This window comes from Pelobates fuscus, chromosome 9, assembly GCF_036172605.1.
Source record: "Pelobates fuscus isolate aPelFus1 chromosome 9, aPelFus1.pri, whole genome shotgun sequence".
Taxonomy (NCBI): Eukaryota; Metazoa; Chordata; class Amphibia; order Anura; family Pelobatidae; genus Pelobates; species Pelobates fuscus.
Window position 1 is genome coordinate 63,288,180 of NC_086325.1, and position 26,163 is coordinate 63,314,342.

A 26,163-nucleotide genomic window follows, 5' to 3' on the forward strand; every position below is an offset into this window, starting at 1 on the left:
AAGTGCGCAAATGCGCTATTGGAAGGGTGAAGGCCCTGAACCACGCTCCCGGAAGGGCAAGGCTCCGGCGAAGCGACAGGGTTCGAGGTTATCAACCTCGCCGGCCAGGCGCCGTCGTAGGTCGGGCGCAGGGGAGGAGGCCTCCTTACCCCCCCCTAATATGGCCGTGTTGGATGAGTGGCGGGCAGACCAGTCCCCTTCGGAGGAAGACGGAGATTGGGACGAGGACCGTGAGGAGGACCACAGTTGGCGCTGGGAGGACGAAGATGCGCCAAGGACTGAGACCCCCTCAGCGGCCCCGGACGGCGACTCCTTTCTGGATGCTACAGGGGAACCCCTGTTTGATCCTCGGTCCATACGACATCCCCGGTCCTCAGAATGGTCGCTGCCCGACCACTTGGCACAGTTTGTGCACTACTGGGTCCGCAGACCCCTCGACGGGGACGCCCGCAAGAAATTGAGGGCGGAATGCCCGAGACCCGTCCTGCCGGACAAGGTGGCAACAACCCCGGAATTTGACCCCTTGGTAGCCACGTATTTGACCCGGACGGGTCGAGACCCCAAGAAAGGGGTGGAGCGGAGCCTCCGGTCTGCACAGGATAAGCAGCTGGACGTGCTGGGACCTCTATGCAGGATGTTGGCCTTAGCGGACGAAGCCTACACGGAGGGTACGACCCTGGATCCGGCCACCATGCGGGACTGGGCGTTGCGCTCCATTTGCCTGCTGGGCAATGCCAACGTGGCCCTCTGCACTGAACGCAGGAAGACTGCTCTGTTCCGTATGGACAACAAACTGTCGGAACTGGGCTCCAAAGAATTGGGCCCCATGGCTAAAGGTCTGCTGTTCGGGGAGCCGTTCATTAAGGAACTGCAGAAGCACGTCAACCTGTTTACCTCCCTGGACAAGGCCCAGTCTTCCATAAAGAAGGTTTTTCGGCCACAGACCTCACGGGTTTTTGGGCGGGCTGGACGACAGCGGGGTCGTGTCTCCAGCCGCGGTTGGTCCTCGGGCCGCCACAGATCCCGTGGTCCGTCCTTCTTCCCATCCTACCAACCCAGAACCCCCTTCGCTCAGAGGTCGGATAGAGGTCGTGGATACCGCGCCAGAGGACGGGCGAGATTCCCTGCTGGTGAGTACACCCCCTTCCACTTTCGTTCACCATTTTTTGCATGCGGGCAGACTGTTTCACTGCAGGGACAGGTGGCGGGAGGTATCTATGTCATAGATTTCCACTCCCCTCCAACACAGGTTGGACCCCCGAGGGTCCCCGTCATCGCCAGAGAACAACAGTCCCTGATAGATACAGAGGTTCGGGCGCTGTTCGACAAAGGCGCGGTCCAACGAGCCCCGGATTCGGGGGGCTTCTTCAGCTCAATCTTCCTCGTGGGGAAAAAGTCCGGGGAGTTCCGCCCGGTGATCAACCTACGGGAATTGAATGCCTTCGTGGTCTACAACCACTTCAAAATGGAGGGTATCCATCTTCTGCGGGACCTCCTCAAAACCGGGAGACTGGTTAACGAGGCTGAATCTAAAGGACGCCTACCTCTCCGTCCCGGTGGACGAGGACTGTCGCAAGTTTCTTCGCTTCCGATGGAAGGGCGTTCCGTGCCAATTTACATGCCTCCCCTTCGGCCCCAGCTCGGCCCCTTGGTGTTTCACCAAACTCCTAAAGCCGGTGGTCGCCCGATTCAGATCGGAAGGTGTCCGATGCATAATATACCTGGACGACTTGCTGATTTTTTGCGAGGACCCCTCCAGGCTCAGATATCAGACTCACTCTGCGATCTCCTTGTTGGAATACCTGAGATTCGTGGTCAATCTGAAGAAATCGGCATTGGAACCTTCCCAGACGGTGGAATTCTTGGGTTTCGAAGTCGATGCGAAGGAGTGCGTTCTTCGACTACCATTGGCGAAGTTAGCGACCATTCGAAAGGAGATACGGCGGATCTTACGTCGAGACCAGATTCCCCTACGGACCTTGGCACGCGTGGTGGGTCTCCTCTCGGCCTCGATACAGGCGATTTACCCGGGTCCGCTCCATTACAGGGCCATACAACGGCTGAAGGCTCATTTTCTGCGCAGGAGACCCTCTTACGACCAGATGATATCCCTGTCTCCAGATGTCAGGACCGAACTGCGCTGGTGGCTCCTGCATATGTCCGCATGGAACGGCAAGGCGATATTCGGACCAGTCCCGGACTTTGTGCTGGAGTCAGATGCGAGTCCGTGGGGCTGGGGTGCCACATGCGCGACTGGGTCCACGGGAGGGCCGTGGTCGGACAAGGAATCGGACTTCCACATAAATTGCTTGGAATTGATTGCGGGGTCGTTTGTGATTCGGAGCCTAGCAAACCACCTGTCGGATTGCTGCGTCCTCCTTCGGATGGACAATATCTCGGCGGTGCAATACATCAACCGCTTGGGGGGCGCTCGATCTCGAGCTTTGTCGGAGGTGACGAAGGAAATTTACAGCTTCTGTTTCCAGCGCAATATCACCCTACAGGCGGAGTATCTCCCAGGGGAGTCGAACCTGACGGCGGACTGGTTCTCCAGACATTGGCGGGATGCCAGCGACTGGAAACTCCTATGATCAGTTTTCCTCGAACTCGAGACCCAGAGGGGCCCGTTCACTTTGGATCTATTTGCCTCCAGGACGAACCGCCAGACCCAGAGGTACTTCAGCTGGCTCCCGGATCCGGCATGCACAGCGGTGGACGCTTTACTCCAGGAATGGCCTTCGCAGGGAGCATATGCGTTTCCTCCGTTCGCTATGATTCCCAGGGTGTTACTGCAAGTTCGACGTCAACGTGTGTCCTTGGTGTTGCTGACCCCGCTGTGGCAGAGCCAGGCCTGGTTTCCGGAGCTCCTGGATCTCTCCTGTCAGGACCCTCTCCTGTTACCATTATCTCGACTGCTCCTCTCGGACCCCCGGGGCAACCCTCACCCGCTGGAGGGAGACGGCCACCTACTCTTGGTGGCTTAGACTCTTTCAGGGGTGCCTGGAATGTTGAGGAGTTATCGCAATCGGCTAGAGACCTCCTCTGGGATTCCTGGACTCCAGGGACGAGGAGGTGTTATCTTTCGGCATGGGGTTCCTGGTGTCGCTGGTGTTTGGAACTGGATACCGATCCCTTTACGGGTCCTGTCTCTAGTGTATTGAATTTTTGTCTCATCTCTTTGACCTGGGTCGGTCATACCGCTCGGTTAATGTGGCTAGGTCGGCTATCTCGGCGGCACATGTTCCGCTTCGAGGTTTTCACATCGGCCAGGATCCGTTAGTCTGCAGACTCCTGCGTGGAATGAGACTGGCGTGCCCTCCGGCGCCCAAGTATTCTTCCCTCTGGGACGTACGTTCGGTTTTGACGTTCCTTCAAGATTGGCCTGATAACCAGGACCTCTCTTTTCGCCAACTGTCGGCGAAATTTGCCCTTTTGTTGTGTCTGGTTTCGTTCAGACGTGTTTCGGATGTCAGGGCCTTCGATGTCAACGCTTTCTCGTTTTCTCCGGAGGGGGTCTCCTTCAAGGTGGTTAGACGTACCAAGTCGGATTCGACGGTGGTATCATACCCTTACTTCAAGGACTCGCCTAAGCTTTGTGTAGCGAGGGCACTGGCTCGTTATGTTGCGATTACCGCTCCTTTGCGCTCTTCTCATTCTGGGCAGTTGTTGATCTCGTATGTCAGGCCCCATAAACCGGTCTCGCCCCCTACACTAGCTCGATGGATAAGATGGCTTTTGACTTTGGCGGGCGTGAATGCGACTTTCAGAGCGCATTCGGTTAGGGGCGCTGCAGCTTCCGGAGCTTTTTTGGCGGGTGCTGCACTTCAGGACATTTTGCGTTCGGCGGACTGGTCCCGGGAAGAGACCTTTCGCCAATTTTACTTTAGACCGTCGGACCATGCTTCTTTTGCTTTGCTGTCGGAGCGTTAAAACAGCAAATATGAAGCCTCCTGTCATGCTATAAAATTGTAGATTATACTAGCTTTAGTGTAACTATAATCTTAATTTTATTAATGACAGGAGGCGAATATTTCCCACCCAGTTTGGTTTCTTCCCCCCCCTTGTTTTGGATGGATCGCTTTGATTGTATTTCTGTTGATTTGTCTGATTACTTGGGCTAGGTTTGGTAATCTGGGGTGATGTTTTGGGGAAGTGCATGTTTTATTGTATTGACGGTCATTAGTGATGGATTTCATGTCTTTATTCTATCAGTACTGGATCGTGGGATTTATGTTTTATCAGTACATTTCGTTCACTAATCAGTGTTTTCGATTCTGTTTATTTCGTTTCAGTTTAATGGTTCGTCTTCAGTTCATAGAAGCGGCTATTTGACTGGATGAAGATCAAGTTCATCCATTATCCGAAGTTTTCCCAGATGACATTCATTGTTATGTTGTAGATTTTTCTTTATTTAGTTTTGTCATTGTTGTGTACGTTACGTTGTCGCAGCGTGAAAGAGGAAATGGTGGCTTGGGAGGAGCCTTATATAGATACCTTATGTTTTTGTCTTTGGTGTTTATCTCTCTGTTAATGTGCTGCTGTGGAGTTCTAGTAAAGAGAGACTTAAGCAAATATTCGCCTCCTGTCATTAATAAAATTAAGATTATAGTTACACTAAAGCTAGTATAATCTACAATTTATGCCCAAGAGTAATTTCAGGCGTGAACATGCCAGATCCTATCTTTGGCAAGGGGCATGGACTGCACATGCATGTTTAGCAGCTAATTTCTCTCATGTGAGAAGACAGCTCAGTTCTAATTGTGTATGTAAAATGAGCCTGGCTTTGGGTACTGGGGACGACCACATATTTTATCACATTGCTTCCAAAAAAATTGGGTGCAATCCCAGCATTTTCAGTCACACTCATAGCACCATAACCACTACAAATAAGTAGCATTTGCTTCTGCACATAGACTACCTCTTTAACCCCTTCAGGACGGAGTCAATAGTGCACGTTCTGATCAAAACAAAACGTAAACAAAAACTGGAATTTGCGCTATATGTCTGTTCACCCGCAGTTCCCCTCTTTCATATTATATGCACCCACACTTATTATATATCATTTTGTTCAGGAGAAACAGGGCTTTAATTTATCATTTACTATTCATATATGGAACATAATTCGTTATAAATAAAATTTAAAAAAAAATTGAGAAAATAAGATTTTGTTTTTAAATTTGTATATCCGTCTGACATTTTAGCTGCGAATGTCATAATACTGTTTTACTGCACAAAAATACACATATTTGTAATCAGCGATGTCTCACGAGTACAACAGTATCCCCTATTAACAGGTTTTATGGTGTTTTGGAAAGTTACAGGGTCAAATACAGAACATTCCATTTTCAAATAGAAATTTGCCAGATTGGTAATGTTACCTTTGAGACGGTATGGTAGCCCAGGAATGAGAATAACCCCCATAATGGCATACCATTTGAAAAAGTAGACAACCAAAGGTATTGAAAGTGGGGTATGTTTAGTCTTTCTTAGTAGCCACTTAGTCACAAACACTGGCCAAAGTTAGCGTTCATATTTGTTTTTGTGTTAAAAAAGCAAAAAACAAATATTTGGCCAGTGTTTGTGACTAAGTGGCTACTAAGAAAGACTGGACATACCCCACTTGCAATACCTTGGGTTGTCTACTTTTGCAAATGGTATGCCATCATGGGGGTAATTCTCATTCCTGGGCTACCATACGCTCTCAAAGGCAACATAACCAATCTGGCAAATTTCAATGTCAAAAAAATGAAATGCAAGCCTTATATGTGACTCTCTAACTTTCCATAACACCATGAAACCTGTACATGGGGGGTACTGTTATTCTCGGGAGACTTCACTAAACACAAATATTAGTGTTTTAAAACAGTAAAACATATTACAACAATAATATAGTCCATAAAAGTGCCGTTCGTTTGTCAAAAATGCAAAAAACGTCACTTTTACTTAAAATATCATCGTTGTAATACAATTTACCAATTTGAAACACTAATATTTGAGTTCAGCGAAGTCTCCCGAGTAAAACAGTACCCCCCATGTACAGGCTTTATGTTGTCTTGGAGAGTTACAGGGTCAAATATAGTGCTTGCGAATTAAATTCTCTGCACTTTCTCCCTGTGTTGTCAGGTATGTCAATCAAATTTTAATTAATCAAATCACCTAATTATGTTACAAGATTACTTAAATATACACGTAGAATTTTCATATATATGCATTTATAGGTATTTAAATTCTACGTGTATACTAATGTAATCTTTTATGTAATTATATGTATTTATCTCTCTCTCTCTCTCTCTCTCTCTATATATATATCTATATATCTATATATCTATATATATATATATATATATATATATTTGCGGTTATTTGCATTTTGTATATAGATAGATATATATAGAATGTCATTCTAAGTGTATTTTGTTACATATATATATATATATATATATATATATATATATAACAAAATACAGTTAGAATGAAATTACATATGTATATATAATTTATATTAAATTTTGTTTCAATATTTTATTTATTAATTTTATTATTTTATTTATTATTGTAATTATACGTATTTATATATATATAATATGTGTATATATCTATTATATATATAATATATGTATATTATATATATGTAACGTCATTCTAAGTGTATTTTAATACTAATATATGTACTTATATTAGTATTAAAATACACTATGTATGGCATTAAATATATATTATATACATATATATATATATATATATATATATATATATATATATATATATATATATATTATATATATAGAAATATATTTATTTTATTTTAAACATGTTTAATATTTTTTTTTTACAGATCCCACCAGCAGGGGGACTGTGATATTTTAGACAGTCCCACTGCTGGCAGATCCACAGCCAGCTATAGGGGGCCATGTGATCGCTCTTTGAGAGCGATCACATGGCCCCCGGGGGCCTGATTTGCCGTGGGGGGGCTGCCTGGGCTGTGAGGCAGTCCTCCCGAAGCGGAGCGCCGGTAAGGTAAGTATACCTGGCGCTCCAGGTCTCAAAGCCATTACGGCGTTCTATGCCGTCGCAACAGCTTTAAAGCCCACTTAAAGCGCAACAGCATAGAACGTCGTAACGGCGTTAAGGGGTTAAATATACTGGGTTTGTTTTGGTTCTTATATCACCTATAATGTTTAATATTTTTAAGTTACTTCCCTTCAGTGCATTGAAGTGGTTATGGTACCAGGAGTGCCTGGTCTACCTGAGATAAGCTGAGCAGTGCTCTTTTCAGAAAAATCTTCATAACAAATAATAGCACACACATTACAGAAAATACCTCGGCACAAAGATGAAAGTAACACAGTAAGATGGTAGCTTCTGAGCAAGTAATCAGGAGTATTATGAATACCAGAAACAGGACACCGAACATATAGTACATTTGATGAGACCTACAAAACAAAACAGATGCAGTGAAACATATAGAATGAATGGTTAAATAATACATAAAAGCACAGAACTTATTCAGAGTAGGTCACTAATTAGACAGGGCTGGTAATGAATTGGGCAACACTGCATTAAACACAGGGAGAGCAGAAACAAGGTACATATGCAATCCAAGCATGCAAATCAACATTTAACATTATTTTTGAGGTTCTCTCATTAAGAACAGAGGACTATGCACAAAAAGACTTGGTTAAAAGTAAACTGTCTGTAGCATTCAATTCATAATACAATTTGAAGAAGCTAATTTGGACTACGTATGTGTGGTTTTAGCAGTGAATGGAACACTAAAAGATATACAATCCATTAATAATATTGCAGGTACACTGTTAAAACCTTTAAAATTCTGTTCTCTAGCAGAATGTGGCCACGTATTTGCAATGAAGATGTGATTAGTTTGCGAGGAAATAAACATCACAATTTTTGAGGAGATTCAAAGTATGAATGTCACAAAGGATTGACATGACGGCATTAAAATAAAAAAAAACTGCACAAATGAAAACAATAGTTTTACATCTTAACAGTTGAGTTTTACCTCACTGGTAGGGAAACAAGGTTCAAAGGAGATGGCACAATCTACTATGTGATTATATCTCCATATTGCATCTGTCATTGTGGAATGCTATTGTCAAATATATGTATATAAATACTACAATACATTTACTGGACAAACCAAATTTTATAAGAAAGCAGACCTGTCACTCAGGATGGTTACTTGGCTTGGATTTTTTTTTTTTTTTTTTTAATTCTTTATTTTTGTGCAAAGATTAAACATCCATATGTGCACTGCAACCACAGCTGGTGCAGATAGATTACAAACATTTAGTAACATTGTAATGGCATTAAATAGAAAACTATGCGTTATTTGGTGTTTAAGGGGAAACAGGATTCAACTATTCTCTTTCTGTTCTTAGCTGTATTTCCGTGAATACTGTGGTGTGTGACAGTCAGCGCTAAGTTCACTGATGTTAGGAAGGGCAAATTACCAGCGTAGCGATAATGGGTCATTACGTCATGGGTGCTGCTCTGTAGTAGGAATAATGTATAAATATATTTTAACGTGGTTTTTAGTGGGTAGGGCTATGACTAGGTCTTAGGTGGGTATCTACCCTAGGCGCGGGCCACGCCTTCCGTGCTGCACAGTCCACTGATGCTGTGGCCGCTGGACGTTAAATACTTGCGGTACATAGATAGTTTGTGAGGTCTGCTGTGGTCTAGCCTGGCAGGGCGTTTAAGGCGTTTCTCTGGTAGAGAGATGAGGGAAAAATGCAATGCAGTAAAAAAAAATAATGGCTTAATAAATAATATGCGAGTGGGCTTAGTAGGTCGTGCATTGGAGTGATACGTACATGGGAGCTAGTGGTCGGTTCAGCCTGGGCTGTTAAGTTGGCGTGAATAGCACCCCATATCCCTTGGGTCCGGGGGGGGGGGAGGGGAGTGCTCGGGCCCTGCGGTGTGGAGAACCGCTTTGCACTGTTCGTCTATCTGAGGGGCTAAAACAGTAGGATTAGTATTGGGGAGGGCATCAACAAGGAGCATAACATACTGAACTAGTTAATACTAGGAGTCCTCTCCTTTAGAGGGTATGTGAACAGTCTCAACCTGTGCCTGCTGCGGAACTGGGCACAAAAGGGACAATGTTCGTAACGTCCCACAAGCTTCCAGCGCGGGTGCTGGGACGGGTAGTCTGCATGAGCCCCAGGCTGTTCAGGAAGGCACCAGAGTCATCGGGCGAGGTGAGTTGGAAGATTTTGTCTCCCTTGCTGACTGTGAGGGAGTGGGTCGGCCCCCATCTGTACCTGAGGGTCAGGGTCACCCGACAGACTGAGCGCCTCCAGTCCAGCGTGGCTTTGCATAGATCCTGAAGAACGGTGAGCTGCATCTCTTCGAATGTGAAGGGGCTCTGTGTTTTGAGTCCTTCTACAACCGCCATCTTGTCGCGGAATGATTGGAATCGAAGTAGAACATCGCGGGACGCTGCAGCTGGAGCCCTCGTGGATTTAGGGAGCCTGTGTGAGCCCTCTAGAGGGGTATGTTTTGCTTGCCTGGGATGCACGATTGCTGAGAGTAGCCTTCGGAGGAAGTGGGGGAGCTCTTTGTCATCAATTGTTTCTGCTATGCCCCTTATTTTTATATTATTTCGGCGCCGTGCGTCGTTCTAGCATGTCCAGCCTGTCTTGCAGTGTCTTGTGTGAGGCCTCAAGTTTCTGGATCTGTGTGCTTGTGTCAGTTTGGTGTTGGATGACTGTGGATAGGTCCTCTTCAGTGACTCTTACCCGGTCAGTTACCGCCGTCACGTCTTCTCGCAGTATTGCCATATTGGCTTGAAACCAGGAGCGCACATTTTTCAGAAGGTTCAGTATGTCCCCTTTTGTGGCTGGAGCTCCCAGGTCGCCCATGGGTGCTGTCACGAACGGGTCCCTGGCCTCTGGTATGGCGTCAGGGGTTCCTCCTCTGAGGATGAGCCGTGAGAGTCTGTTGCGGCCGCCATCTTAGAGGTAGGCCTCACTTGAAAGAGATCCCCAATCTTCCTGCTGCCGTCACCCGTGTGGGTTTTTAGCTTTTTAATCTTCTTCCCCATGATTTTGCACGGGTTGATAACACTTGCGGGTGTCGATATGTGCCGTGTCTCTTGTTTTCTTTGTAGTTTTGGCCGTTTAGTATACGGAGCACCGCTGACATGCGACTGCTCGCTGTGATGGTCCCTTGGCTTGGATTTTTAAACACAATGTTGATTAAACATTTTAATGAAAACAAGGAATGAACTACTTCCTGCTATGGAATACAGCAGTTCAGGAGAGAAGAGAAGCAAGTCGGTGTGATTCCAGTTGCATTGTTTACTGGATGGCATAAATTAAAAAATCAAATCAATACATATTGAGTGCATTACATCAGTGTCTACAAAACAACATTTTTGGGGAATGCTGCGATGTCATGGTAAGAGCGTATTTGTGTGGGTGCAATAATGCCACAATTATCTATTTTCCAGAAAAAGAACAGCAATTGTAGTAACTGAGTTTGATAAACTCTGCTGAAATCAGAAATTGATGTAACCTTAAAGCTCAAATCATACACACGGAGAGATATCAAATGGCCAAAAAGGGAAACTTTTCCTTTAGGGGGTATGGTCACAGTTTATTTCAAATAATTGTAAATTGATCTGTGGCCTGGGCAGCTATATATGTAACTGAAAATGTAAATTAGGAGACCAAAAGGTGAAATTCACATATTGCAAAATGCCTTTGTTTATAGGAATAAAATGCCAATGGAACAGAGGGATGGAATTTGTGAGTGTCAGAGGGGAGCACTTGCAGAGACATCCTTCAACCACTAGTTTAGTAGGGAGATCCAAAAAAAAAAAAAAAATTTTTTTTTTTTATTATATAAAATATATAATATATATAATATATATTTTCTCTGTCTTCTCAGTCTTTGCAAGCCCGCCTCGTTTTACCCAATCTGTGTCAGGGAATTCACCAGACGCTTCTCATTGAGAAGCTTCTATTCTGGAACTGCGCAGATGCACATAATCATGGCTTTCTTGTGTTTCTGAATGAGAGCAAGTGCTTTATGTGCGTGGAGTGTTGCTTTAAATCTCAAGCAACTATGCAAAGATGAGATAGAAGTACAGATGTGACTGAAAGAATTAGGCCATGCATTCACAAAATAAAGAGGAACTTATAACCTCTGAAGCATTAAATAACACTTTATTACTATAGTAATGGCACAGACAGTTTTTCTCATAATATTACTAATTTTCTTGCTTCTCAAGAGTGCTCTTGGTATCCTAATTGCTGGTTTATTTCATAACCCGAAACATCCTCCCACCTTTTCAAACGGTACTAAAATAATAAATCCACACAAGAACCTTTGCCTTTATGAAAACAATACAGTACAATTCATGATGAAAATACACTCACCTGTGCGTAACATGGAACAAACTGCTAACACATTACCAAGAAACACAAAATATCCATCAAGTTATGCAAAGGCCACTCATTTGCTTTCTCCTAACCCTGCCATTAAGTTTGCCCTGATTCTACCACCCAACTGTGAATAATTAACACCCAGCAATCCAAGCATCAATGTAAGGTGTGGAATTGCACTTCATCATTTAAATATGGGTGTAGAACTTTATGTGGCTCACATAACTTGGCCGTGGTATGAAACGGGACATAAATAGGAGTAGCTGCTGAATCCTGTACCCATTTACAAAGCATTTTGCAAATATATAGCATGAGCAATTTACTTGCCCTCAAAATGCTCTTTATAGTTACTGGGTAGAGCTGGCATTAGAGGTAGTTCTAAACATGCACTTTCACTGCACTAACCGGAGACACTAGTTTTTTTTTCCCCCATGATTATCTGCACAACTAGTCATGTGCTGCTCAAAAGAAATCCTGGGACTTCAGTAACACTATATTGACAAAAGTACTAGGACACCTAACCATTACACCAACAGGGACTTGTATTAACCCCTTATGGACCAAACTTCTGGAATAAAAGGGAATCACGACATGTCACACATGTCATGTGTCCGTAAGGGGTTAAAGCACATTATAAATGCATAGACATTAATAAGTGGTTTTCCCCCCACTCTGCAGGTATAACAGCTTCCACTCTTCAGGGATGAAAATTCATGAACTGACATTCTGTCACAGTACCACGCTAAAATTCAAAGACCCATTTATTTCATACAGGTTTGTAAATGCAAAATGCATGGCTAGGTTCTTGCTTTTATACCCCTGTGGCAATGGGCCTGAATAAAACACCCAAAGGTGTGTCCCAATACTTTTGTCCATGTATGTCCAAGTGTATTGCTTGAATGGTAACTTTGCTATTGGAACTAAGTGAATTACAAAAAAATTTTTTTAAAAAGTTCACCTAGCCAGTGGTTAGAATGCACCATTAATTCTGAGGTGACAATCCCACTTTCTAATGGAAGAGAGTCTCAGACTAAGAAGATGCACCTGATATATAACATAGGAATGTTGACAATGAAGTGTTAAAGTGAAAAGAAATGTCAGCTGTCAGTCAACTTTATAAAACTGCTCACCCATTTTGGACACACGTCAGAATTGCAGTACACAGATACAACTTTCAATTATTCATTTGAAAATAGATCAGTAAGCAACAAAAGACATAAAAGTAAAATAAGTACTTACCAAATACTATTGAGAATGAAAAACAGCTGAATGAAAATGCACCCAAAGGGCAAAATTCCACCCATAATGATGCCAGGGAATGATTTTGTGAAGAAGGATTGCTGTGGGATTTGACGGGGTATCTGATTTGTTCGAACAGGGTGTTCAATTGCCTTTAAAAAAAATAAAACAAAAATTAATGGTCTTCACCATCAAAATATATTATTTGTTTAATACAATTACTTACAGGGTTATTTCAAGTACCATGAACACTTCAGTGTTTTGAAGTGGTCATGGTGATTGGAATCTATATGTGCAGCGTTTTAAAATGAAAACACTGCACATGCAGAGATACTGGGGCTACCTGCCAGAGGTCCAACTCTACTTCTGGCAGAGTCATTTGGACATCAGAACTCAGGTGGCTAAAGCTAATTTAGTGCATATTTTGTATGAATGGACGTTCATTTATTGGTTTAGAACACTCAACTGATGCTCTCAAGCCAATGAATGAGCGTCTGTATCGACGTCCGACTTCAGCAGCTCTGCAGAAGTCGGATGTGGTTTAGTCATCTTTATTGGGGGCTTAAACCATTTGCCCCATTGCCAGGGAACAGTGCTACTAACACCATAACCTCTAGGGCATGTAATAGTTACTGAACGTAGGGCGTAAATTGGACACGTGTATGAATACTGCAAAATGGAAACATGCGCACATTCCATATTGACTGTTGCTGTATGGAGACCCAGACAGGCAGTACGCACCAATAAACTAGAGGCAGGAGGCAGTGAGGGGCAGTTTGAGACCGTAGTCTTAGAATGGTATGGCAATGGGAACATCCTGTCACGCACATTTCAAATATATAATGGAAAATGACAAGAGACTACTTCGCTTGTAATAAGTTGATGAGGTGATCTATAGCAAACCACTGGTGATGCCAGGAGGCAGGTGTTCAAGTTTACACACTGTGAGTGAGAATAAACTTCACTGTGGGTGAGGTCTTATCTCTCGTTTTTGAAAATCAAAGGTGTGAATTGGCTTTTCGTGATACATCTACTTTCACATCTATATTGCAGCATGAATGGTCCATGTGGGAAGATGATGTGAAAGATAAATTCTGACTTTAACAATGTTCCCACCTGACTGAATACATATTCTGCTTCCTGGGTTTTTTTTTTTTTTGTACCATGCTGTCATTGATTACTTAACACTTTATTTTATTTCTGTACATAGTTTACTTATTTCATATACAAATATTTATAATATTTGTGTGTATTTTATTTGATTGTTTGGTTGACAATGGTTCATAAGTCATTATATATATATATATATATATCCCAAAATTGTATGATATATTATATTATTTTAAAACATGAATAAAAATAAAAATAAATATTTGACCAAAGTTTACACGCTAAATTACTCCCAGTCTCTCCTCCTACATGTGAGGAAATAAATGTCTCAGTGATTGCAGAAGTCTTACTGCAATGAGACCTGAGTGTTTTGTGTATATAGCTTGTTTTACTGGTTCATTTGTGTGATATGTATTTGTATGTTGTGGTTTGTTACAGAACACATTTTCTAGATGGAACAATTACTGTATGAATGTAGTTTAGATATGCAGTCAGTCAATGAATGATGTGTTTATAAAGAGGGATTCACTGATGGCTATTGAGGCAGATTGGCTTCAGCATACTGAAGTCTGGTCTCCTCGACAGTTGATACATGCAATGTATTTTAATAAGAACATGGCATTTATTTACACAAATATAGTGCATGGTTTCAAATGATGTTGTTGTGTTTGCTTCATTTTGGGGGGGAAGGGGTGTAAGTATGTTCTTAATAGGAAATTCTACTTTGGTTTTAAATTAATTTACAAGATTGTATCTTCTTCTCTGTAAATGTAACTTTAACCACACACAGAAGGTACCCGCAAGGTCTAGCAGGCTAGTGATAAAGCAGGAGATCTGAAATTCGAAAATTATACAGAATGTGCAATAAAGGAAGTTTAAACATTAGATCTAGCTTTAAAGGATGTGTTTAGGGAGGCTGTGTAAGTCATATATAGGGAGATGTGACTAGGTTTTAACTCCTAAATGGCAGACAACTGACCAGTGAGAATGCAGGGGCATGATCCAGACACCAAAACTGCTTCATTAAGATAAAAGTTGTTTTAGCAACTATAGTGTCCTTCTAATAGCTTACCCTTTGCTTGAATCCAAAGTATGCCCCAAGAAAGGTTAATGGGACAGAGATACCAAACCACATTGCTAGAATGGCCACCAGTGTGCCAAATGGAATTGCAGCAGATGAACCTTTCTGCCATAAGATAATATTCATAATGAATAAATCTGCAAAAATTATCCTTTAAGAAGAAACAGAAACAGAATTTGTTCAGAATTAGAAATCAATTTATAAACCGCACAATAACACTGGAGTCTGAAACATGTTCACCATAAGCAAACTAAATAAAACCTACATTTTCTCTACTAATCAATACATTTGCTAGCAATTTCTTTAGCACTAATCTTAATATCAAATCAGACTCTCCAGTCTTCCACTGTACATTCATTAGCAGGGTGTAAATTGGGTTCTGTTTTCCTTTTCTAACGCAGGACTGGCAGCTCCATCAAACTTTAAAATGGCAATGTCTCATGATTCAGGTGTCCCTCCTTCATAGATAAAAGTCCACAAGGCCCATGATTCCTAGTCACTTATCTGGGATGAAGGACATTGACATTTTATAGTATTTTTGGTTTAACACAAATAGATTCTTAGATGAACATAAAAAAAGAAAGTTGTGTTCGACTTGGATGGATACCAACTGTTGTTCACAACAGCTATTTCTCATTACATAAAAATATTGGCAACAATCATGGGTTAATGGCAATGAAATACAGGATTGTAAATAGGACTTACACCGTGCTGGGTATATTGAAAAAATGATAATGATTTACATTTTTGGAGCAGAGATTGCACCTTCATATACAAATGTTAGAAGGTAACTGCAATATGTAAAAAACAAACCCATACACACAGCACAACAACCAGTAATTCCAATTTAGACTTCACATGTAATCCAGTGTGGAGACAGTTTCCTCTTGGTAGCCATTCCACCCACAATGAGATCAGTTGTGATGATCGCTGTTTGAGCCAATACTCCACAGAGAAATACCGGGGACCTACAGCAAGTCCGCAGCAAATGCTGTGCTCCACCACTCAAATACTTCTCTCAGAAAAGCACCGAATCCAATGCCTCTCTATTAAAAGCATTAGATCTGTTTGGCGTCATCATGCTGTGTGATGAAGCCAATATGAAGAATGCAAATGGCTTCCTTCATAAGGAAGTGCCTCTTATGTGCATCAGTCTCACAGCAACTAGAGGTACATTCTCTGGCAAACACAAACGTAGCAGTTTCCTTGAAATAGCAGCATTTTACATTGTCACACGAAAAGGACAGGATTGATGCATCAAAACCACTACATTAATGTAAATGTGCCAAAGAGCAGGGCAAAAGATACCTACCCAGGGCATAAAAATGATGTTAACAGTACATTTGATTTCCATTTCTCGCCTCCAAATGCTGCAGAAAAAAATATATATATTATTTATATATTATAACTAAAACCATTCTAAAAATATCCAATTTGTGCAATTGAAAATATGAATACAAGTTCCTAAGCAAACAAAAAAAAAATGGCAGTGTGAGAAATTCTGTAATTTTTTTAAGGTAATGTAAATATTTGAGATATTCAGGCTATTTTTTTTAAACTGGTGAGATAACTGTAATCAAAAGGGATAGAATCAACCTTAGTATATTATATGATATAGTATATTATAAAAGACAGGACGCAGGCAACTCCAACCAATATATTTTGCTTACTATAGCCGCATCATTCTCTCCAGGGCAATAGAGACAACGTTGACAAAGGCAAGGGTCTAAAAAAGATCTTATACAGAAGGTTATCATTTAGATGGGATACAGAGCTTATTTTACAATTGAAGAAATGATCATCGAGCTAATTTCATGTACCAGCCAAATAAATGTCCAAACCAAGGCTCTACACTAGAGGGATTAGGGCATCATTATTGGCATAGTTAAAGGGACACTATAGTCACCTGAACAACTTTAGCTTAATGAAGCAGTTTTGGTGTATGGAACATGCCCCTGCAGCCTCACTGCTCAATCCTCTGCCATTTAGGAGTTAAATCCCTTTGTTTATGAACTCTAGTCACACCTCCCTGCATGTGACCTGCACAGCCTTCCATAAACACTTCCTGTAAAGAGAGCCCTATTTAGGCTTTCTTTATTGCAAGTTCTGTTTAATTAAGATTTTCTTATCCCCTGCTATGTTAATAGCTTGCTAGACCCTGCAAGAGTCTCCTGTATGTGATTAAAGTTCAATTTAGAGATTGAGATACAATTATTTAAGGTAAATTACATCTGTTTGAAAGTGAAACCAGTTTTTTTTTTTCATGCAGGCTCTGTCAATTATAGCCAGGGGAGGTATGGCTAGGGCTGCATAAACAGAAACAAAGTGATTTAACTCCTAAATGACAATGAACTGAGCAGTGAAATTGCAGGGGAATGAGCTATACACTAAAACTGCTTTATTTAGCTAAAGTAATTTAGGTGACTATAGTGTTCCTTTAACACACATGACAATTTTATTTCTTAAAGAATATAATGGATGTGACAACAGTTTTTAAAAAAATTACAAAACTAGGAAAAAATTTCAGAATAAGGTTTCCTGCTCTCAAAAGAAAAAACACAAAAAACCTAAAATGTAAAGTAATGTTCAAGGGGACTCTAAATCCTTAACAAGAGTTGATTTTTTATACAATTCTTAAAGGGACATTATAGTCACCAGAACCACTACAGCTTAATGTAGTTGTCCTCATGTCTATAATCTGTCCCTGCACACATTTCAATGTAAACCCTGCCTTTTCAGAGAAAAGGCAGTATTTACATTGCTGCCTTGCAACACCCTCTGGAGTGCATCCTGGGTCAGTGCTGCACAGTATCTACGTATAGCGTCTCCATGACCTGCATCAATGCATCTCTATGAGGAGATGCTTATTGGCGCAGCATGGCGCAATAGCCTCCCAATGCTTTCCTATGAGAAAGCATTGGATTGGCTGAGATCATCAAGATTGATGATAGTCATGGAGGCAGGGCCAGCTGCGGCATTATCAGTACAGTGTGGGAGAAAAAGGTTAGTAAAAAAACCCTTTCCCATGTGATTGGAGGGGGACCAGTCATCTAAACACACAAACACACACACACACACACTGCAATAATCACACACATTTAAGTGACCACCACTGACACACACTCAATGTCACTGAAATAATCACACACATTTATGTGACCACCCAGCCTCCATACCTTGGTTCAACTTTCCCTGTGGTCCAGCGGTTCTTCAGACATCTCCCTGCACTGCTCCATATAGCACGGTTTGGTGATGCCGGGCCGGAATGACGTCATATTCCGACTCCTGGCATCACTGGAAAGGGCACAAGGGAGCAGAGCAGGCGCCCCCCCCCACGGGCCTGCCCGTCTGCCTCAAACCTTCAGGAGCCTCCCGTCCGCGCGCACACCAATGCTCTCACTCGCAGGGCCGCCCGCCCACACTCTTACTGAGCTGGCCGGAAGACCAACCGACCACCCACACGCACGCTCATGCTCTTTATATACCTGCCAGCCTGTCACCTCGGGGGCTGAAAGGGTCTGCAAATCCCAGACGCCAGGACAAAAATCCTAGTCGGCACGGTGACCTGGCGCCTGGGATTTGTCGAGTCCTGAGTTAACATACACAATAATAACACAGAGAGGAGATGAAGAAAGCCCTGCTCAAAATGACTTACATTCGAGGAGGAGGGATATAAACACACATGGTGAATAGCAGCATGTCAGAGGAGAGGAGACTGATGGACAAGATGCCTTTGTTAAAAAAAAAGCTAGTGTCAAACTGGTGTGGGGAACAGCCAAACAGTAGAAGGAGAGAGAGTGAGCTGGGCTATGAAGGTGAAGGAACTAAGGAGGCCAATTTTAATGAAAGTTTCGCCACCCAGAAAGATTTGAAGTGCAAATGGAAGTTAACTTGCACAGTGACAATTTTCATATACCAAAAGGAGCATGGGCGTAGGGGGGAGTTTCTTTGCAAGAGCCAATGGTGATGCCATAATATAGTTTTATCAATAACAAATCTATACAAATTAAGCCAAACAATTATAAGCAACGCTTTATATGCTGCACACACCTCTCCAATGTGAAAGTTCTTTTAAAGGGATGATTTTACTTTTGATATTTTTCTGAATTAAAATATGAGCACTAACAAAAAGGTTTTACTTTTTTTTTTTTTTTTTTTAACAACTGCTCACACAAGTATCATTATTTAAAGATAGGCAAAATGCAAAAATTGGGTAGACAAAAGTAACAAAAATTACAAATACGAAAACTTGTCACTTACTCTTGTACATTCTGGCAGACACATAACCTGCAGGAGTTCCAAGCAGTACCCACAAGACAACAGCACATGTCATTAGGGCTCCTCTGTTAGCAGGCGACAGGAAACCAAGACACGCTTGGACTGGAAAAAAAACAAAAGCAAAAATGGCACAGGTTAAAAATACAATTTGAACACAAAGCTAAAATGTTTGACTGGTGATCTTTATTCAGTCATGCATGTAAGAGATCTCCCAACGTGAACTTTTTGTGTAGGTTCTGTGGTCAATTCTAAAGGATTGATTAAGGTTCTTCACATTCAAGATGTTCCTTCATGAGCTTCTGAATTAGATGGCAATAGGTACATTACATTATTGAATAGTAGGATCTAGTGAATTTGCAGTTAATGCAACACTATACTCACCAGAACAACTACAGTTTATTGTATTTGTTCTGGTGAGTATAGTCAGTTCCTGTAGGCTTTTTGCAGTAAACACACTTTTCAGAGAAAAATATTACAGTATATTACAGCCCAAGGATAACTCCACCGGCCACTCTTCAAATGGCTACTAGAGGTGCTTCCTGGGGCAGTGCTGTACAGTGTGCAGCACTGCCATTCAGTGTCTCCACCCTCTGCATGCAGACACTGAACTTTCCTCATGGAGATGCACTGACTCCATGCATCTCTATGAAGAAATGCTGATTGACCAGGGCTGTGCTTGGCTTGTGCTGGCTCTGCCCCTGATGTGCCTCCTTGACATTCTCAGCCAATTCAATGCTTTCACTTCTGATTATGTCAGCCAAGGATTCAGATTAGACGCAGAGCCAGCAGCAGCAGACTGGAATAAAGGTGGGGGCAAGGAGGCCAGTTGGTGTTTTTAAAAATATAGGGTCAGGAATATAGGTTTGTTTTCTTGGCCCTACAGTGTACCTTTAAGGGTGCTAAGATTACCAATTAAAGATTTCCAATTCTGTCCCAGGCGTACTCTCTCTGTGCCCAGAAGCACTGCAAATTTTCAAACACCTGCTCTACAGTAGAGGAAAATCCACAGCTTTTCACAAGCAAGGTTATGTTTAGGTCTAAACCCATTAGTCCAAAATATCCAATGGTACTTGCACTCAATCACACCTTTGGTGAATGTATCTGGGTCACCTCTAAAGACCCACCATATAATTATAGAAGATACCAAAATAACACTGCACTCAATTTTAAAGCAAAATAGAAAAAAGGGTAGTTCATTGACACAATATAGAAGTAAGAGGGCTAATATCTCCTATATAGAAGTAAACATATCTCAATTCACATAACTTCTCCGCCATATATAAAGTGCAAAACATTACTTAAAGTGCTTAGTGCCAAATCACCATAAATATATAACTCAATACACTAAAGTACAAACAAATATATATACGATACTGCCTGCAATTCCCATGCACAAAGCAAATAACTGGAAAAAATGGAGGGCACACAGATGTCAGTAATCTGTGCAGCAGAGAGTAGAAAAAAAGGATGGACACATCCACTGCAGATCTCCTTCACTTTGTATGCAGGGATTCTCATATAAGCAGCAGGATGGAGCAGCATCTCCTTCACTCTGTATGCAGGGATTCCTATGTAGCAGGAGGATGGAGCAGCATGTAACTGCAGGATGAGGGTAGGCAGATCCAGGGCTGCACGCTCAGGACGTTGTGTCCCTTTAAATGGCCCTTTGAAGGGACAGAACGTCCCGAGGGCGCAGCCCCGGATCTGCCTACCCTCATCCTGCAGTTACATGCTGCTCCATCCTGCTGCTATAGGAGAATCCCTGCATACAAAGTGAAGGAGATGCTGCTCCATCCTGCTGCTATATGAGAATCCCTGCATACAAAGTGAAGGAGATCTGCAGTGAATGTATCCATCCTTTTTTTCTACTTTCAGGAGAATCAATACAGTATGACTGTCCACCAGGAGGCCTCCTTATATACTTTTGGGTGAGATCTAACCTAGACTTAATTACAGAATGTCTTTTTGATTTGTCATCATTTTTTTTATCCATTTTTTTCTGTATTGGATCCACCACCATACATTCAGGATTTGGACAGATCATTGACACTTAGAGTATACTTTAGGAACTCTGCTGCACAGATTACTGACATCTGTGTGCCCTCCATTTTTTCCAGTTATTTGCTTTGTGCATAGGAATTGCAGGCAGTATTGTGTATATGTATTTGATTGTACTTTAGTGTATCGAGTTATATATTTATGGTGATTTGGCACTAAGCACTTTAAGTAATGTTTTGCACTTTATATATGGTGGACCAGTTATGTGAATTGAGATATGTTTACTTCTATATAGGAGAGATTAGCCCTCTTACCTATACTTCTTTATTGTGTCAATAAACTACCCTTTTTTCTATTTTGCTTTAGAATTGAGTGCGGTATCATTTTGGGGTCTTCTAAACCCATTAGTCACCCATTCATGATGGCTAAATGATTGGAGCAAGCACAATATATAATTTCTACAAGAACATACTGTACTATTGATCCACTTTTATAAATCAAAATGTTTTCAATGAATGCAACTATAGTTGAAAATAAGTTGACAGTTCATTGTTTGAAGTTTTAGGACAAAAGTCACAGTGTATCCTACGAGTTCAATCAAGCGGCTTCAAAAGTGGTTGCCAGGTGAATTTGTGCCAATAGTGTACCTTTCTGTAGAGCGAGTGCTAATAAACTGAATAAAAATGATGTCACTCTATTGGTAAAAACATGTAGACAATAAATGCATGCCTATTCACAAGAGACATTGTAACCACTATTAAGATTACTTATCGTCTTTAACATAAAAAGATATGGAGTTGAGTAAAAATAGGATTTGGAACGAGTCACAGTTAATTTAATAATCCTACTTTTTTGCATAAATGTAAGAAATACTTACATAATGTGATAAATGTCATAATGAAAATCTGAGTTCCTTGGCCAAGAAAAACAGCAAGCAGCATCCCTTTCTTTGGTGATCGAAATATATCACCATGTACCAACTTCCAACCAAATTCTTCTTGTGCATCCTCCTGTAAAAATCGAGGAAAAGTATACTAACTATGGGCACTATAGATTTTTAGAGATAGATTTAGAGAAAGAACGGTACCAGTTTAGCCTTCAAGTTTTCAAAACTATGTAAAAGACTCCCAGTGATAATTTGCAGTATATAAATCTCAGGACATAGAAGTACAAAGAACTGTACAACCGACATCTTACAAAGAATTTAAGGTTTTGTTAAAAGCGAAATGCTCCGGGGAAAAATGTTCCCTATGTACTTATAAATTGTTTAGGTTAACTGGTATTAAAAGCAACAAGTTAACAAAAAAAAAAAAAAAAAAAAAAAACGTTTTCAACAATTGTATCTTTAGAAAAAAAAATAGTTCCATTATTTTCTGCAGAATTACACTCTTCACACATAAAACACTTCAGCAAGCTTAAATGCTTTAAGGGTCTAGATGTCCCGTTAAGAGAGCTATTTTTAACAGGTAACTCTCCCTTGTGGGCATGACCATCCTCATTCCAGGGTCTATCTTCAGCATTTAGAGGTCCATCTTGACCACTAATCTTATGTGATATTATTAAACAAAGGTCTATGGAACTGCTTGCACCATGTACGAGAACATGCTTTTTTTCCCCCACAGTTGTTGCCAACGACTGTTGTTGTAAAAAAAAAAAAAAGTTGTGGTCAGAAGTTCCTACCATTTTTTAAACGTTTGCTATACCTGGCATTGCTCATAAGACAAAGTAAGATATACTTTTCCTTATATTTCCAATGGATTGGAATTTCAATGAAATCATAACACAATCCATGAGCATTTCATAAAGATTGCATCTTAATAAAATACTCAGAATTGTCACTACTGACTGACAGAGCCACACTACATGAATCCTTAATGAAAAGAGCAAGTCTGAAACAGGTCTAGGCAACATAACAGATGGAGGCAGCTAATGAAATATCATTGTTATTTCTATGCTCCTTTTTTTAAAGAGATTAAATGAGAGTCAGTGTGTTTTTTGTTGCTGCGTCTGTTCATCCAAGTTGTTTCACATAAACTTTTGTTCCTATTTTCATACTGTTTAAATATGATGTGTGAACAAAATTACTCTGGTTGAAAATCCCAAAAATGTAAATGAAACCAAAAAAAAAAAGTCTAAACATTTTGTAAACTTGATATTTTTTGGGTTTATTAGCTAAACCAAGTATTTTTCCAATGTTAGTTTGCCCGTAATTAATAAATATATATTTTTGAAGCACATGTTAGCTCCGTACACACAAACATTTGCTTAAAACAAAATAAACAAATATATCCTTGGTGCTGGGGTCCAGCTTTTGATAGATGTAATTATCTCTATAGCCTGGAAAATTGGCAGAATATAGGATGCCAATAATTGGAAAGCACATGCAGCACATAGAACATTATACTCACAGAAGACTCAATTTGGTTATATCTTGCAATATCTTTGTGAAGAGTTCTTAGCATAATCATCGCCACCATGCCAGACAGGAAAAGGACAATAACCAGGGAATTCATTATACTGCATAATAAATAGAGAAGACTTGTTACTGCATTATCATAATAAATAACAATGAAAATATAAAAGAAACAAAAAAAAAAACATTAAAAACCAAAACAAAACTTTATGACAATTAAATACACATTTATGGGCTGAAGCCAGTGGCGTACATACCGGGGTCGCAGGGGTCGCGGCTGCGACCGGGCCCGGCCCACCAGGGGGCCCGGCCGCCCTGCGACCCGGTATGTATGTCACTGGGCCAGCCTCTTCTCCTGGGGGGCCCAGGAGCCGGCCACCTCCGGGCCCCCCGAGACTGGCCCTGCTGTCATCCGGCTGGCCGGTACTGCGGGCGCGCGAGGGAGCACTGTCTCCTGGGTGCTTCCTCTTCAGCTCCCTCGCGCACCGCACTGATACCGGAGCCGGAAGATGATGTCATCTTCCGGCGCCGGCATCCCTACGCGGCGCGCGAGGGAGCTGAAGAGGAAGCACTCAGGAGACAGTGCTCCCTCGCGCGCCCGCCAGCCTGCCTGCCCACCGGGTGACCGGCCCCCCAGGAGCCCAGCAGCACCACTGGACCCCAGGGAATCCCCTCAGCTCTCCCACAGGTAAGGAGGCTGGGGGGATTTAAAAAAAAATGTGTTTGTGAGTGTTAGTGTTAGTGAGTGTGTGTTAGAGTGTGAGTGTATGTTAGTGTGTGTTTGTGAGTGTATGTTAGTGTTAGTGAGTGTGTGTTAGTGTGTGTTTGTGAGTGTAAGTGTATGTTAGTGTTAGTGAGTATGTGTTAGAGTGTGAGTGTGTGTTAGAGTGTGTTAGTGTTAGTGAGTGTGTGTTAGGGTGTGAGTGTGTGTTAGTGTTAGTGAGTGTGTGTTTGTGAGTGTATGTTAGTGAGTGTGTGTTTGTGAGTGTATGTTAGTGTTAGTGAGTGTATGTTAGTGTGTGTTTGTGAGTGTGAGTGTATGTTAGTGTTAGCGAGTGTGTGTTTGTGAGTGTATGTTAGTGTGTGTGAGTGTATGTTAGTGTGTGTGAGTGTGTGTTAGTGTGTGTTTGTGAGTGTGAGTGTATGTTAGTGTGTGTTTGTGAGTGTGAGTGTATGTTAGTGTGTGTTTGTGAGTATTAGTGTGTGAGTGTATGTTAGTGTGTGAGTGTGTGTTAGAGTGTGAGTGTGTGTTAGTGAGTGTGTTAGTGTGTGTGAGTGTATGTTAGTGTGTGTTTGTGTGTGTGAGTGTATGTTAGTGTGTGTGTGTGTGTTAGAGTGTGTGTTAGTGTGTGTGTCTGTTACTGAGTATGTTTGTGTGCATCTGTTAGTGAGTGTGTATGTATGTCTGTCACTGAGTGTGTGTCTGTCAGTAAATGTGTGCGTCTGTTCATGAGAGTCTGTGTGTGTGTGTCTTAAGCACTTACCTTTCTCCAGCGCCGGACTCCCTTGGCGCTGGGAATCTCTCCGCCTCTCAGCTCCGAATACGCATTCAATGCTTTCCTATGGACGTTCAGCGTCTTCTCACTGTGATTTTCACAGTGAGAATCGCAGAAAATCCTCTAGCGGCTGTCAATGAGACAGCCACTAGAGGCTGGATTAACCCTCAGTGAAACATAGCCGTTTCTCTGAAACGGCTATGTTTTCAGCTGCAGGGTTAAAACTAGAGACCTGGCACCCAGACCACTTCATTGAGCTGATGTGATCTGGGTGTCTGTAGTGGTTCTTAAAGTGTATGTGTTTATGCATGCACTGGCGTACATACCGCGGTCACACAGGTCGCAGCCCTGCGACCCGGTGCCCGCCGCCATGTGTTGCGGCCCCTGCCCGCGCAGCGTAAGCGCGCGCGCGGGGGGGCCCACGGATCAGTTTTCGCACCGGGGCCCCATGGGTTGTGTGTACGCCACTGGCTGAAGCAACATTAAAAAAATAAATGAATCATAAATAACAATGCTAATCCCTGGTCTCCCACAAAATAGACACTATAGGCACTCAGACCAATGAATCATCCTCTTAATGAAATGGTCTGGAAAGCAATGTTATATTGCAGGATTTAAATGCCTTCTAATGAAAGAGCAAAATTCTGCTTTTTTAATTTGATGGTTTCACAAAAGACTTTAGTGTAGCATGCCATTTTGGCGCGCATGCACACTAGCTTCCCAATGCTTTCTTGTAGATAAATATTGGATTGGTTTAGATCATCGATCATCTTATCCAAGGAGGCACTATATTATTAGGAACACACATTTGTAATGCGAACGCTATAGTGTTTCTTTAAGCCTATGATTAAAAGTTGACAAAGGAGCAAATGCAATAAGTCCTGGAGGTCTGTATATTCTTCATCTACCTGCAGATAACCCTTTATTACTTTCATGCATGACAATTTGAACAAAAGAACAAAAAAATAAAAAAATGTCTGTAAATATGTAGATACAATCTATTTGTACGTACCTGACCCACTGAATATTGGTGTGAGGTATGGATTCTAAAATATAATCCCATCGAGAAGCCCACTTAATGGTGTTATTTTCCTGGAAATAGATACATATAAATGTACTACTATAAAATGTTTAAGC

At 41.7% G+C, this 26,163-nt stretch overlaps 1 protein-coding gene across 1 annotated transcript in view; it reads right to left on the bottom strand.

The window, feature by feature from the left end:
* The window catches only part of LOC134572798 (transmembrane 9 superfamily member 2-like), a 51,724-nt gene that overhangs the window by 9,324 nt on the left and 16,237 nt on the right, over positions 1-26,163 (bottom strand). The window contains exons 8-15 of the mRNA XM_063432001.1: positions 26,039-26,118; positions 23,526-23,634; positions 21,995-22,127; positions 19,102-19,221; positions 16,154-16,211; positions 14,833-14,992; positions 12,651-12,802; positions 7,322-7,433 (exon numbers count right to left, since the gene is read on the bottom strand). Of these exons, the coding sequence (XP_063288071.1) occupies positions 7,322-7,433; positions 12,651-12,802; positions 14,833-14,992; positions 16,154-16,211; positions 19,102-19,221; positions 21,995-22,127; positions 23,526-23,634; positions 26,039-26,118 (924 nt within the window). The remainder of the gene's footprint in view (positions 1-7,321; positions 7,434-12,650; positions 12,803-14,832; positions 14,993-16,153; positions 16,212-19,101; positions 19,222-21,994; positions 22,128-23,525; positions 23,635-26,038; positions 26,119-26,163) is intronic.